Below are 15,770 nucleotides of genomic sequence, written 5' to 3'. Positions count from 1 at the left end.
AAAAACACCCTTTTAAATAAATATTTCTTATCAACCAGGTCGGGAATCGAACGCCATCAGTTGTTGAATTATAATTAGTACCTACGTATACATCGTCATGATTTGACGTTTGGAAGAGGCCTTTATCCAGCAGTGGAGAGAATAAGGCTGCAGAAGAAGAAGAAGAAGAAATGCGAGCGTCTTATTCCGTTTGAGAGGTAGAAACGGTGAATATCCAAATATCATACATTTTGTATTATTTTTTTTTAAAGTAATTTTTAAACTTTTTTGATTAAATAAAAAAAACATGAGAAAGACAGTGGTTTTAAATGTAATATAGTTTGATAATGTCCTTACAAGATGAAACGCGTCTTATCATACGGTCTTATATATTTAAAAACTAAAAGCTGAATTCAATCCAATTAAAGTATTTTATTTCAGATACCTTCCCAAATTTCCCGTATTTTTCTCAATAAAAACAAAGGCCTTTGAAACTTGGATTAGTTATGTGATGGAAATAAACGTCACGAATCCATTCAAGACTACCAGGCTTAGATAAACTTTCTTCACAAAATCCTTTCAAATAAATTATGTCCAGTTCTCTCTATTAGTGCGGTTTCAATTGAATGCCGACAAATTAATCGATCTTTTGAGTTTGTCTAAATTTGTATTTCACCCCCTAGGGAATTATTAAGATAAACATATGATTACAGAGAAAGAGAACATTCAAGTTCTCACTAAGAATATGTAAGTCTTAGCATTAACAGGGCTGATGACCTGTCATTGGCTGGTTTAAGAGGCCATTTTACACATTGTGCAACATTTACTTTTTTTCCTTTTTTAAAAATGTTGTTATCTGTTTATTTTTGTGAAGTTAAATAGATGGTTGTTGATGTGGGTGAGATTCATCTGATTCAATAATTTCACCTGCATACTACGCCTGAAAATATTTCTTGAAATATAATGATTTATTTTTATATTTCTTCTTGAACTAGTTGTTGGTTTCATCAACAGTATTTTGAGTTTTTATTTTGGGAAAATACTTTTTATTTAAAAAAAATTCCCATTTGTTTTTTATATATTATTTGATATTGTTTTGAAACCGATTTTGAATTATCTCCTCCACAAGTATTTAATTTAAATAAAAAAATATGACATTATGTAGAGGTACAGAGAGAGAATTTAAATATATATTACATCGTGTGTAAAATGTTTTAAAAATTTGTGAATTTCTGTTTACCTATTTTATGTTTTATGTCTAGGTATATTTCTCTTTATTCTGAAGTATCCTCAGTACGGATGACTCCCGTGGGGATTAATTATTTTTATTGTTTAATGTTGCTCGTCTTCGTCCTAGGATGACGAAAATTTAGTAAGTGGAGTGTGTTGTTAGGAAGGAAGGTTGCGAAACTCCACTAACCTGCTGATGATGAGGCGTGATGAGTGCTGGGACCTGGCTGGTGAAGCTAGCGGTCGTAAGACGCTGGCACAGCTATTATGGAGCTGGCGGTTCTAATAAATCTCGCTTGATGAAATATTTTGATGTAAGAAAACGCACTTCACTCAGAGAATGTTATTTGTGTACTGATGGTATAATGTTTTTTCCGGCACTCGCACGTAGAATTATTGTTACATGGATTGCGCTAGGAAATAGGAAGGACGGGTAGGTAGATAAAGATTTATAGAGTTTTTCTACTGACATTTCTTGGTAGAACTACATTTTAATTTTAATAATCAAAATACTTTATAGTTTCATTCCACTTTTATTTATAATTTTTTTACCAGTGACCGAGTTTCGTCGTGACTGACATCGTCAAACTGGTGTTCACTAGTCACCATTCACCAGTCTGACGATGTCGGTCACGACGAAACCCGGTCACTGGTAAAAAATTATGTTTTTTTAAAAAAAATAAAAGTGGAATAAAACTATAAAATATTTTTTATTATTATAATTAAGATATGGATTTGGTTGAGTATAAGTTCAAACAATTGTTAATGGTAAAAAATAGGAAAATCAGTAAATCTTAATTATTTCTTAGGTAGTGGAATCCAGCGTTGCCAACGAATGTTTGGACATGGTCGAAATAGAAAATATTCTAATTAAATTCAATTTTTAATGTATCTGTGATATCAATCAACAAACACATTTAATTGGTTCATACTTATGTAAACGTCCGAAGTTCGAGTGCGCCATTATTGTCATGTTCGAAACGGTTAATTCGATTATCGAAAGGGATTAGAATATTAATTAATAATTCATACAAGTTTGCACTCGACTGATTCTGAATTTCGAACATCTGAATTTTAGCATCATTTTTTTGAGAATAATAAAACATGGACGAATTGTTGTCAGTGCCTTTTACCACGTTTCATCATAATCAGCGATGCTTCGCTCATGAATAAATGCTTTAACTGCATTTTGAGTTTTCAAATATTTAATTTTAAGATTTAAATTGGAAATACTAATAAACATATTTATACATATTGAAGAGAAGAGAAACATGATGAAAAAATGAACAATTTAGATGTATAAAGTTTTTTTTTTCAACAATGTTTGATTATGTCCAAATGCTTGCAGACTGGCTGGATTTCCTCCCTAGGGAGTTGTTCATATTTAAATTTATTTCAACAGAGAGGGAAAACATTTTTAAGAAAGGAATATGGAAGTCTAGGTATTTACAGGGCTTATGACCTGTCATTGGCTGGTTTAAGTGGCCACTTTACACACTGTGTAACATTCACCATTCTGCCCATGTTTGAACATCCACATTTCTTCAACTCTTCCATTCGTTGATTTTTGTGAAGTAAAAGAGCTGAAACCTTTATCACGTAGGTAAGATTCATCCGGCTGAACCAAATCACCTACTAGGCAACGCCTGAAAACAATTTTCTCATATTTATACTTCTTCTTTTACCAGGTAGTAATTCAACAATGTTTGATTATGTCCAAATGCTTGCAGACTGGCTGGATTTCCTCCCTAGGGAGTTGTTCATATTTAAATTTATTTCAACAGAGAGGAAAAACATTTTTGAGAAGGTAATATGGAAGTCTAGGCATTTACAGGGCTTATGACCTGTCATTGGCTGGTTTATCTCAAAAATGTTTTTCCTCTCTGTTGAAATAAATTTAAATATTTTTTTCATTTAAAATTCACAATTTGTCGCTTAACTAAATGATAGTCTGTTCTAATGCTAACAAATTGTGAATTTATTGGTTTGCAATAAAACATTGTTATAAAAGAGGTTAACAAAAAAAAATAATTAAGCATCAAGAAGAAAATAGAAATATATTTTGTGTTGAATTCACTGCACAGCCTGGAGTACATCATTTTTTTTTGTTGTCCTGTGCACTTGGTTATACTAACTTTAAACGTATTTATGCTGTTTGTGGTTTTAAACTGTACTGACTATACACTGCAAATTTTGTTATAAAACCAACTGGTTATAGAAGAAGTTAAAAAATTCGAGAATTGTTCTTAGGCGTTGCCTAGTATGTGAAGTAACTCAGTCAGATGAATCTCTTCACAACAATAAAAGTTTCAGCTCTTTGACTTCACTAAAATTAGCGAATGTAATAATTGAAGAAATTTGGATGTTCAAACATGGGCAAAATAGTGAATGTTACACAGAGTGTAAAGTGGCCACTTAAACCAGCCAATGACTGGTCATAATATTCCATATTCCCTTCTTTAGGGTATTCTCCATCCGTGTTGTAATTTGTTAATCTTAATAAATCCCGAAGGGGTAAAATCCAGTCTTTTTTCTACAAACGCTTGGACAAACTAAAATATTGTATTATATTTTTAAATTAAAATGTTTTTTTAAAATTTTATATGTATTTAATCTACCTTTGAAAAATTATTATAAAAATGGGATTACTAACAAAAAAGACTTTTAAAAGTTATTATGTTATAACAAACTATTAATGGTATATTTTCTAATTTATATTTATGCTTGAATTTATAATAATAGTTATCGGTATGTTTTAAAATTAACATTAATGTTTTATTTTCTAATTAATAAAAGTATATTTCTCATTTATATTCATGACCCAATTTTTATTATTATTACCTGCATTTTTTCTAATTTAAATTTATTTTGATTTTTGTTAATGTTGTTATTATTATTTGAATTTATCGAGCATCATTTAATGTAATATAAAAGCACATGTCAAAAAGAAGGTCCTTCTTAAACACAAGAATTTCCTAGCTTGTTGGGACCTGAAACAAAGAATCTCCGTACATTTTTAAACTGTGAAATACATTTAAAAAAATGTTTATTATAAAAACAAAAAATTTAAAAAAATATGTACTTACTTTTTAAAAATGGGAAGCTATCCCTTGTTTTGCAGTTTTTAAAAAATATTTTCGAATATTTTTATACCCGTATGCAGAGACAAACCTTAAGGTGAGGAGAGTACATTCTATTGTCTTCACCTTCGGGTTATTCTCTGCATTTGAAATTAGAATGTACTTTCCTCACCTTAAGTTTTGTCTCTGCATACGGGTATTAGTGTTCATTCAACTTTTTGCCCATATAACTATTGCCGTAATAAATTATGAAAATATGTTACCATAAATAAAAATAAATATTTTTTTAAGATATGCTTACTAAGATGACAAAAGCGACGATCTTTGACCGAAGGGTAGCTTTTGAAAAAGTGCCGCTTCCGGCATCCTTCCCTCGGTTACTGCAACAGTTCACACAGATATACAAAACCCTTATCAAAACTTTGCTGTTTCCTGAGAAAATATTTTGTCTGTTTCTTTTCCAAACTGCAAACGCAAAAATTTACGGGTAACAGATTCAACATAGGTTCGCTTTAATAAATAAAAATATCTTTTTTTTTACTTTGAAGAACAGATATTGACATATCTCGTTTTCACAACTCGTTACCTTTGACAAGACTCAAGAGCTAGTGAACCAAAAAGTTTGATTAATAAGTCGATACTCGTATCAATTTTTTATCTCTTTCATGTTATATTTTTTAGGTCACAATTTATAAGATAATAGCGGACCCGACAGATGTTGTCTTGCCTGCTATTAGCTTGTTGAACTAACATTTTTTTCGTTTTTAATCGAATCGGCATTCACTTCGTAACACTTCATTATAAATTATTATGAAAATAAAACTTTGTTATCAGTGTTACACAATTTTATTCTTTTACAAGAACACAACTATAGTTTCGAGAGAGCACTTCTCCTATCGACGGGTGATAAAAAACTAATATAATAAACACAGAACCCTGTTCACAATGTCATCGAATCTAAACAAAAAATAAACAGATTAATCCGTGAAACTTAGAGCAGGGTTTTTTTTTTCCTTATCTAAGGTGTTGGCATATGAATGGATGGTTATCTCAAGTACAGATATGAAAACATGGACAGAACATTAAGTCGAATTTATTTCTTAAAATTTAGCACATGTATTATACACACAATTTAGCCTTGTACTGCGGCCGTATTTTCTTCAATTCTCGGCTCAAAGGCATCAATTGTAGACGAGAGCAATCTCTTGTGATAGTTTCGTTGGGTTTGAGGAGCTCATAATACACTACACATAGCCTATGAAAAAGTATGTTGTTTACACTTCGACGAAATAATGTATGTCACCATTTCAAGCCTAACGGTGGAGCTTCACGATGAAGTTGACTGTAGTATTGCTCTATGTAGAAATAATAAAATAACACCATCTTTCTGGAAACAGTAAGAACGTATTCAAGCCCCTATTTATTTTAAGTATGATGCATGTTGGACATGTAATCAAAATTAGTTATTTAGATTTTTTAAAGTTTTTTAATAAACAAAAATTTGCGGTAAGGTTACATTATTTTTTTGTGTGCCGTCGGATAAATTTTGTTAAATGGTTTAAAATATGCATACTTTGAATAACTTTAAAACGAGACGTATCGCGCCATATAGGACGAGCGGCACTTATCACATTACCGCACCATACATGTAGGCAATATTTGTTAGAAGCACACTCGGCTGGAATGATTTGCGACGTCACAGTGACGTGACGCTAACTGCGAGCCGTTTCGTAGGCACTTGTTTTTAAACCTGAAAATTACGAACAAAAACTTTTTTTCTATGCATTGAAAATTATGTAATTAGAATTATAAAAACCCGCTGTCAATATTAAATTTATTTTTAATTTTCTTTCCGGTTTTGAAAATCTCACATTAAAGGGGTCACTTAACATTTTTTTTACCGTACGAAATGAATTTTGTTTGAATTTTCAAACAAAAGTCAATTAATTTTTACCTTAAAATATGAACGCGGTTTGATCACAAACATTTTTTTATGGTAAAATCGTTTAAATTTACATTTAATTAAAAATGAAATGCAAACAACCCTGTTATTTTGTTAAAAATGGATTAAAAGTTTATGGTTAAACTTGGTTACCTGGTATAATATAACGCTTAGACATAACGGAGGAATAACGATAGTATAGTAAAAATTCTCACTCGTAAACCTCGCACGAAGTTAAAGTCGGTATATACCTGCAATAGTGACCATAGAAACTTATGCCACGCTCATCCTGCGTCCAACGTGATATAGCGCTAGAATAAGCCGGCGATCTGTCATTTGACAAATGTAACATGGATAGTATTTATCTCAAATTCAAACAATTGAGAAAGTATTCTAAGTTTTCAGAGATTTCAAAGTGAATATCGCCTTTCAATGTAAAAATAATGATCAACCGGATAAATTTTATTTAATATAATATATTTATACATACATAAAATATTTTTTATGTAAAAAAATATGTATTCAAATTTACAAAATAACATGAAATCTTCAAAACATTTACCAATGGCGTATATTGGTATGTTATTGAACGTTTTTGGGACTAATGTGTGTGGTGAAATATCTTAGAATTGTCTTTCTTCAATAAATTATTTACGAATATTCTCTTTCAAAAGTCTCATGACGCTCAAAAAATACGGTTAAGTTACATTTTGTTGTTTTATAAGAAATTCCAAGTGTACTCGTATTCCATAAGAAGAAATTATAAATCAATAAATAAATATTATTATTGATTTGGGTTTCGTTAGTTACACCAGCTTAGTTTTACTACTAATATTAATACTAGTATTAAAACTTGAAACTGCTCATGCGCACGCAGCTTGTTCATAAATGTACGCAAATATTAGGCATGGTAAAAAAATAAACAAAGGCATAAGCTTAACATAGTATATTCAAGAACCTATGCGACATCAGATCGGAGATACTTCATAAAGAACTCACCCGAGAGGTAGCATCTTACACGGTCAAGTTAGCGCATGACATCGGTAAAATAAACCAAAGTAGGACTCGAAATGCCATCTTATTTTTAAGAGTTTTAAGTAGTTTTCCATTCACTATAACGGATTTTAGAGAAGTTCCTGATTGGCCCACAAAATAGAATCTTATTTAAGGGAAGGCCACTTTTATTTATTTATTTATCATTATATTATATACACAAAATTATAATGTATGTAAAGTTGCTTTGACTGTCTAACTAGGGTTATTAACCCCGTTCTAAGGCAGTCAAATATAAAAAACAGCAATCAATTTATAGAAACAGTTATAATGATACAGAACAAAGTGAAAAACAAAGTAAAAAATGGAGTAAAAACATGATAAAAAATGCAGTGAAAACATAGTAAAAACCATGAAAGTATATAAATATGTCTATAAAAATATTTTGAATCTCAGTAAATTTGAAATAAAAACAGAATACATAGTAAGAAACATATTTAGAGTCATAATAAAAAAATAAATGTATGTTGTATGGCAAAAAGCATATTTAAAAAAAGAAAAAAAAAACATAGCAAAATACCGAGTAGAAAAAGAAAAAAAAAAAACAACATATTAAAAAATAAAGTAAAAGATGTAATAAAATTAAAAAATAAAAAAAATAAATAAAAATAGTCAAAACAAGTTAAAAAGTCATGAGGATCTTAAAAATTAAATCAGTGAAAAATCAAAAATATATATTAACAATTTAAATTAAAAGTATAAATAAGTGCGAAGGTTTTCACGGTCACTGTTATCAATATTATGTATCTTTTTTGGGTGATACCGTTTTGGAAAACACAGTTTTCCCTGAAGATTTATTATTATTATTATTATTATATTGAAAACATATTATACATAATTATATACAATATTCCCAAGGAGTTTTTTTTAAAAAAAACTCATTTAGGGACATACAGAAAATATCTTTTTTAGAGACGTTTTTAAATTTTAAACTATAATATTATTTAACAAAAGCAGAAAAATTAAAATTATGATATACTACAAATTAAAAAGGGTATGAAAAATACTTGAAAATAACAGAATAAACAGAATACTAGGCATGGAAATAAATTCAAAATAATGTTTACATTATGCAATCTGGGAAAGAAAATTGAAAAAGTTTAAAAATTACATGGATGTATATATACATACTGAACTAGTACAAAATAAAATCATTTTTTTTAATTAACAAAATATGCGCACACCCAATACAGGTGAATTTTTTTTATCAAAAACGTTGAAAAAATTTAATTTATGTATACAAGCCAAAAAAAGTATATAAAAAGAAAAAAACACAAATAACATTTAAATAGTATTAAAAATTACATATACAAGCAAAAACGGTGAAATATTAAAAGGTATATGTTCAAGATGCGCATTCTCTATAAACTAACATTATTTATTCAAAGTACTTCTGGAAAAAATAATTCGTCAATTCGCACGTCCTGTTTCTATATTTTGAAATAGGTACTTTAAATTTTTGTGGCAATTTATTAAATTCCTTGAAACCTATGTATTGTAAAGATCTAGTACCAAACTTCGTAGACTTCACAGATCCAATATATATATTGTTTTTTGATCGAGTACTGTACCGATGGATGTCTCCAATGAAAGCTGGCTTTATGTTACTGTGCATTGAGTCGAGAGTAGTATTAATGATAGTGTCAGTTATCTCGAAATAGGAAAGCATGCTAAAAAGCATGATGGCTCCTGCAATGGTAGCCGAAACGTCGGATCAAATCCAACATACACGGTATCACCCAAAAAAGATACATAATATTGATAAAAGTATAAACCTTGTACATATTAAGCAAGGTAAATAATTAATGCAACTTCCATATATATATAAAAATAAAAAGCTTCACGTAGTTTTTCAAGGTTGTAAATACTTTCGTAAGTAACCTTTTTAATACCGAGTATAAATAGTTTTATCGGGTATAATTATTCCAAGATGTGAGCTTGGTATAAGAAAATCTAATAAGTAAGACCCTTTGGTTTAGTACTGTGCATTTTAACTTAAGTGCGCCAGCAAAACTAAAAACCAAACTTATGCACATAAGATCACCGAACTATAAAATTCACATAACACCGTCAATTTTATCACATAACTATACGTGTATCCATACTGATATTATGCAACCGTGCATGTGTGAAAATATTGAGCAGTATGTTTATTAAGCTTTAACTGTAGATTGTTATTTTAAATGGGATGTACATTCTATAAAATTGTGCAAGTGATTAAAGGCAATAAGTAAAAGAATGTATTTATTAAAATATTATGTCCCTGTTAATACTTTACGAATGATTTATTTTTCTCTCTCTGAATCAATTATACGACACGCTAAAACTTCATGGGGGTTATCAAGTGAAACTAATACAAGTAACAGTTTGGACTGTATTCCACAATCCTGTAGCAAGGGGTAGGTGTTGGCCGTGTCTCGCTGCCGTCGTCGCTCTCGGGGTCGTAAATCCCGAAAGTTATGAAGTCTCGAAATTCCTCTCAAGTCCGGTGTCACTGCGTAGGTCGGTGGAAGATACTGGTTCGTAGTCCTGGGGTGAAGCGATGGTCAAGTCCAAGGTGTAGATCCAGTAGTAGAGCGGGAGGTCGGGCGGGGAGACGAAATGAAACGATCAGACTAACGTGATGTCTCGAGGCGAACTCAATATTTATTATTTCAAATGTACACATGATATAGGGCGTGTTGCGGGCTCCCGCTACCTGCGTCCGAACCGGCGTTAGGCCAATACGGGAGTGCGGGGGGAAATACCGCTCCCACTATACCCGGCCGGCGCGCCTCACCCAAAGTGCATATAGGGAGGTGCCGGCGCTCGGCCCGGTCACTTCGCTGGGAGCCGCCGCAGGCGCCACATCAATTACAAAATGCCTTTCTAAAGGCAAACATTAGTTTCGTTTGCAAAAATGCCTTTTTTAAGGCAGTCCTTAGTCTCGTTTATACAAATGCAAAGTCCCATGTTAGGGCAATAATTGGTCAAACGTCTAGATTCAGGCCCTTTTTAGGGCCTGTAACACAAATTTCTACTCTATAGTACCCCGGTATCGCTAAAGTCAGACCCGAAAGTGAAATATTCATCCTTTATTGTAGGTCCAACATTTAGCCTACAGATACCGGGGGCCCTAACTATATTATTGCATATTTTATTTACATTTTTAACCGTCCGTTACACTAATATTAATTTTATTTCAACTTTGCAAAATTCTATGATCAAATTGCTACTACATAAAGATGTATACCGCCAGAGACACAATATTTCAATATCATTGATGTATAAATTTTTAAATAAATTATCTGTCAGGGCTCTGCTTTGGTACAAATTAATTTGTCAGCATGCGTCGCACTCCGAGTATAAACACAAGTTGGTACATGATTACAACACCAGATTTATTACTATGGAAGGGCTAGCGGTTTCTAGATATTGCAATAAATATGGCAAAAGGACACTGCAATACAGTATACCTAAAATATTAAACATGTTACTAAACAATATTAAAAATACTTAGTTAAATACAGGAGTGAGACGTTTGCTCAAATTATGGTTAATAGAAAAAAGTTTTTTTTATTAGTGATAATTTTTAATTTTTGATAATGTAATATGTAATGTTTTTCAAGTAAAATTATTGTTTATGTAGGTTAAGTGTGAATAATCGATGCAATTTATAAGAACTTATTTATTTTATAAGAATTATTTGTCGGCCTTGTGGTGTAATGGTCAGCGCGTAAGCCTGCCATGCAAGAGGTCTCGGGTTCGATTCCCGACATGGTTGATGTGAAATATTAATTTAAAAGGGTGTTTTCACACTAGAATATATTATGTCCCTGGACTGGTACCTAAAGCGTAAAACTGATCATCTTACCTTTATGTAATAAAAATGATCAAGAAACGCTGTGATTGGTGTACCAATGCAGTGCCCTATGCACTATTAGGTGTGGAATGGAAACGATGATGATGATGCAACGAAGTGTGAATAATCGATGCAATTTATGAGATCCTGCTGATGATTTGTATGTATGCAACTCAGCAGGACTTTAATTCAATACTATTTTGTAAATATTTTTGAAAAAAATATATATATATATAAAATTGGCGTTAGTTCTAATTAGCCACCTAGTGTTTTTGTTATTTTACTATGTCCGCTTAAAATTAGTAGGAAATTAAAAACAAAATACCTGCACTTCTTAAACGTAACACAAGCCTTGTGCCGTTTCTCCTTCATATCGTCTTGTGATTTTTACAAAGGCAAAAAAAAAGATTTCTGTAAAGGCAAAAGTGTTTCGGTTTAATTGTGTTAATGCATGAATTATTTCCAGTGACATCACAATAATAATAATGTAATTTATTATCATACCGTGGATATTAAAATTATATTTATATTCAATTCCGAGCATAATGTTTTTTTCTGTTTTAGGTAACTCCATCAGAGAGGAAAGCATTCCTTGCCTCACCACACAACTCAGCGAACCTGTGAGGAGTGGAAGAGGAATTCAGCGGAGAGTTGGATCAGAAGACATTATTTCTCTTCCTATCTCCGTCTCCTGTCCAACATCCACCACTTTTTTGGCCCAAAACTGCTGCAAACAATGCCAAGGAATCTACTGCAAACCTCAATCTACAAACGTGTCGTTCAACAAAACCAACGAGTTTCATTCCAGCGTCCACATCCACTTTAACGACAAAGAAACAAACACGGGAATGTGCCACTATGGTATTAAAACACCAGGGTGTTGTTTAAACAAACTGGCAATGCAAAGCCAAAAGAAGAATAAAAAGGAGTTCTGGTACTTCTTGAAGTGTGTCTCGAAAGATAATGAGAACCAGAGTCCATACGCTCTCTCGCCATCTCACACGAAATTGACCATTGAAAATGAAACGCAAACGGAAGAAGAAGCTATCAGCATGGTCACGACAGGGGGACGAGAAGACAGAGGTAGCATCAAAGATGAATTAACAGCATACATGGAAGAGATTCATCGCAGAGAAAGGAGATATGATTGCATTCAATATGCTGTATAAATAAGGAATCACACAGGTAATAAAACAAAACCAAATAATTGGTTCTGGATTCATACAGGAAAAAATTAATTAAAAGGGTCTTAACGAATTAAAATAAATTTTTAAGGGTGGTAATTTTGTGTACTTAAAATATTTATATAAAAATATTGTAATATTAACATTACGTGATACGAAGTATTCTAGGGAATAATTGATATTTCTGTGTGAGTCGATGGACCAAGAGGAAAATATATACTGGGAAGAGCGGTGGAAATACCAAGAATTGGAATGAAGAGTTTTAAAAATTGTAGTGCGGGAAATCGAGCTTACTTTGATCAAAAATTTTAACAATGCGTATTTATTTATTTATTTATTATAAATATAATATATTAATTCAAATATAAAGTTTATCGGATTTATAAACTGCAGTTACGAAATAACCGGCGTTTGTAAAATAATAATATTGTTTTATTATTGTGTATTGCTATTTCATGTAATTGATCCTACGAAGATAAACCTTATATTCAATCTTTAAAACGTTACATTATTAGTAGAAACATTTTTCTGCTCAAGGAACACTCCTGTTTTTACGTAATTAATATCCTGAATGATTTTATGGACAAGTTAAGTGCACGGAATTTTTTTCTGTTCTCACAAAAGACGGTTATTAATTTTGTGTTAAGGTGGATAAACATTGTACGTATGTACCATACATGTCATTATTTAATTAAATTAAAATAAATGTGTAAAACTACAAGATTGTTATTCATTACCTTTAAATTTATTTATGCAACCCCTAAACAACCTGTTTTGGGTTTTGCAGTAAAGGGTAGAATTTAACAATGTAATTATTTTCTATAGAAAATACATAACGAGTTTACCAATGCACTGGATATAAACAAAGTAATAAATAATTGAAAAATAATCATTAAAGAATATTTAAATAGTTTTTTTTTAATTAAAAAATATTTTTGAGGTAAGTTAATGAAGCCAATTTAGTAAAAAAAATTAAAAACCCAAGCGCCGATTCTGAATTTTTACCATCATACACATTTGAAAGAAAAAACTCAAAAAAAGTATTGTACTACAAAAACTTAGTTTTTTTAAAAATCATATAGAAGTTAAAATATTGCGATTTGGTCAATTAAAGATTTGCTTTTAAATATTGAATCTAAACCTAACAAAACACTTTCATTAGTTGAATTGACAAAAAGTATTTAAATTAAAATTTATTTCAACAGAGAGGGAAAACATTTTCGAGAAAGGAATATAGAAGTCTAGGCATTTACACACATAGAAGTCTAGGCATTGACACAAAAGTCAAAGTTTACAGGGCTTATGACCTGTCATCGGCTGGTTTAAGTGGCCACTTTACACACTGTGTAACATTCACCATTCCGCCCATGTTTCAACATCCACATTTCCTCAACTCTTCCATCTGTTGACTTTTGTGAAGTAAAAGAGCTGAAACCTTTATCACGTGGGTGAGATTCATCCGGAAAAATGTTTTCCCTCTCTGTTGAAATAAATTTTAATATGAATAACTCCCTAGGGAGGAAATCCAGCCAGTCTGCAAGCATTTGGACATTCTCAAACATTGTAGTATTTAAATTATTCACAAAAAAGTATTGAGAAAATCCAAAGCGTTGCCTTTTTAAGTTAAATATTTTTTTTAAAGAGTAAATTGTACCACAAGAATCAAGTTGACAATTTACTTTTTGGTATTGTCATAATCAATTGCAAAAAAATAATTTTACATCAAACCAAAAAAAAAGTTGTGTTTTAGTAACACAACAATACAGTTTTAAAAAAAAATGCTGGTTGAGCCGATTATACATATGTTTCGATGTATTTTAGCCAGAAAAGACACATGGAAGTAAATACAGGCTTATTTTGGTTTTGTGAGGATTCTACGCCTGGCAGGACATATTGGGTTTGGTTACACTGTTTGGCCAGCTTGAATTGAAATTATTAATGATATAAATAAAATAATTTTGATTTTACTCTCTAATTTTTTTATTTAAACTCCAGTAGAGTGGGGGTTGAGTCTCGGGCCTCTGGCCCGGGAGTCCGCAACACTAGCCACGGCACGAAAACCCGATTCACTTTGATGATTTTTTAACAACCCGAGACTATGTCTGTATGATTTTTTAACAATAATTCTTTATTATTAGTTCTGTAAAATGCAGGTTTAATGTTTGATGGTAGGGAATTAGATAATTTATTAATTGTCCTTTTTGTCAAGTATTGTCCGCTATTTGCCTTGTAAGTTTTTGTAGCTTTGGCTTAACTCACACAACGCCGTAAACATATCATCATCCATCGCCAGATGAAATTGTGACTGCAGTGTTCCTGAAGACCAATGTCACTGACAGCGTGACGTGATTTCCGAAAAGGAAGAAGACTCAACAGCAGGTTAGTCAGTTCTGGTTCGAGTACATAAATTATTGACTGCATAATCCATTATCTCACGTTGTCAGTTTGGAGAAATTAATTTATTGTCCGCAATCGCAAATTTATTTCTTACCCAAAAGGTGAATTCTATTTGAACGATTCATCAAATGCTGTCAGTAAAATAAATCTTCTTGTTGTAAATGTATAGCTACAAACAAGATTTCACAGGATCTTAATTTTTTTTCAACTACTTATTCCCTTAACGAGAATTTGTATTCTGGAAGTTTAAACATTGAACACAATACCCTCACTTAATTTCCATTTTCTTATAGTGAGTTATTTACAACTCATTGAAAACGGTCACCAAAATTAAAATATTTGGGTAAATTGTAAGAATGCTAATATTTATTTTTTCAATGAAAAAAACTGGACTATTACAGACTATGCAGTAAATTGCCGTTTACCTGTTAAGGACGGAGCTAATATTACTGGTTTCATAATACACTTAATTATTTTTTATAATGAAGGGAGAGTTGGTATGATGTCGGTAGCAACAACATGTCTCCATATCCACAGATACAACAATAACTTTTCGTTTTGTTCAACAATAATTAGTTGTTTTAGCTCCGAAACATTTACACATAAAATGGGTAAAAAATACAAAGAGTATTCTGATACTCTCGTATCTTAATTTTGAGTTTTTTTTTATCTATCAGAAATGAAAAGAAAATGAATGAAAAAAAATACTCATAACATAACATAAGTTTAAATCACTTACCTATAAATAATTAGTCAATAGTAACTAAAATATGAAACCTAGGGAATAATCGTCGGACTCAGCTGACATATAAACGTGAAGTCAATTAGTCTCTTCGCAGTTCTCCGTAGACACTTTGATTACTAAAAATAAATAAACTCGTTCCGGAGATACGAATGAACTGAGCGCGCGCCATGCCCATAGAAGCCCAAATTTAGACTCCCACGCGCAGCGCTGTGACGTCACCACTTAACTCCTTATCCGCGACAAACTATTTCGATTAGTCAACAAAACGGATTCAATTATTTGTAAAATTAAAGTGTAAAGACACGATAAAAAATAGTAT

At 31.4% G+C, this 15,770-nt stretch overlaps 1 protein-coding gene across 1 annotated transcript in view; it reads left to right on the top strand.

The window, feature by feature from the left end:
- The window catches only part of LOC148276326 (uncharacterized), a 36,011-nt gene extending 23,458 nt beyond the window's left edge, over positions 1-12,553 (top strand). Inside the window, exon 3 of the mRNA XM_088234429.1 lies at positions 11,690-12,553. Within this exon, the coding sequence (XP_088090555.1) occupies positions 11,690-12,294 (605 nt within the window). The 3' untranslated portion in view covers positions 12,295-12,553. The remainder of the gene's footprint in view (positions 1-11,689) is intronic.
- Positions 12,554-15,770: the final 3,217 nt, after the last annotated feature.

This window comes from Micrasema longulum, unplaced genomic scaffold (assembly GCF_059751315.1).
Source record: "Micrasema longulum isolate JH-2025_06_02 unplaced genomic scaffold, ASM5975131v1 h1tg001240l, whole genome shotgun sequence".
Classification (NCBI taxonomy): domain Eukaryota; kingdom Metazoa; phylum Arthropoda; class Insecta; order Trichoptera; family Brachycentridae; genus Micrasema; species Micrasema longulum.
This window is presented reverse-complemented; position numbering and strand designations above follow the sequence as displayed.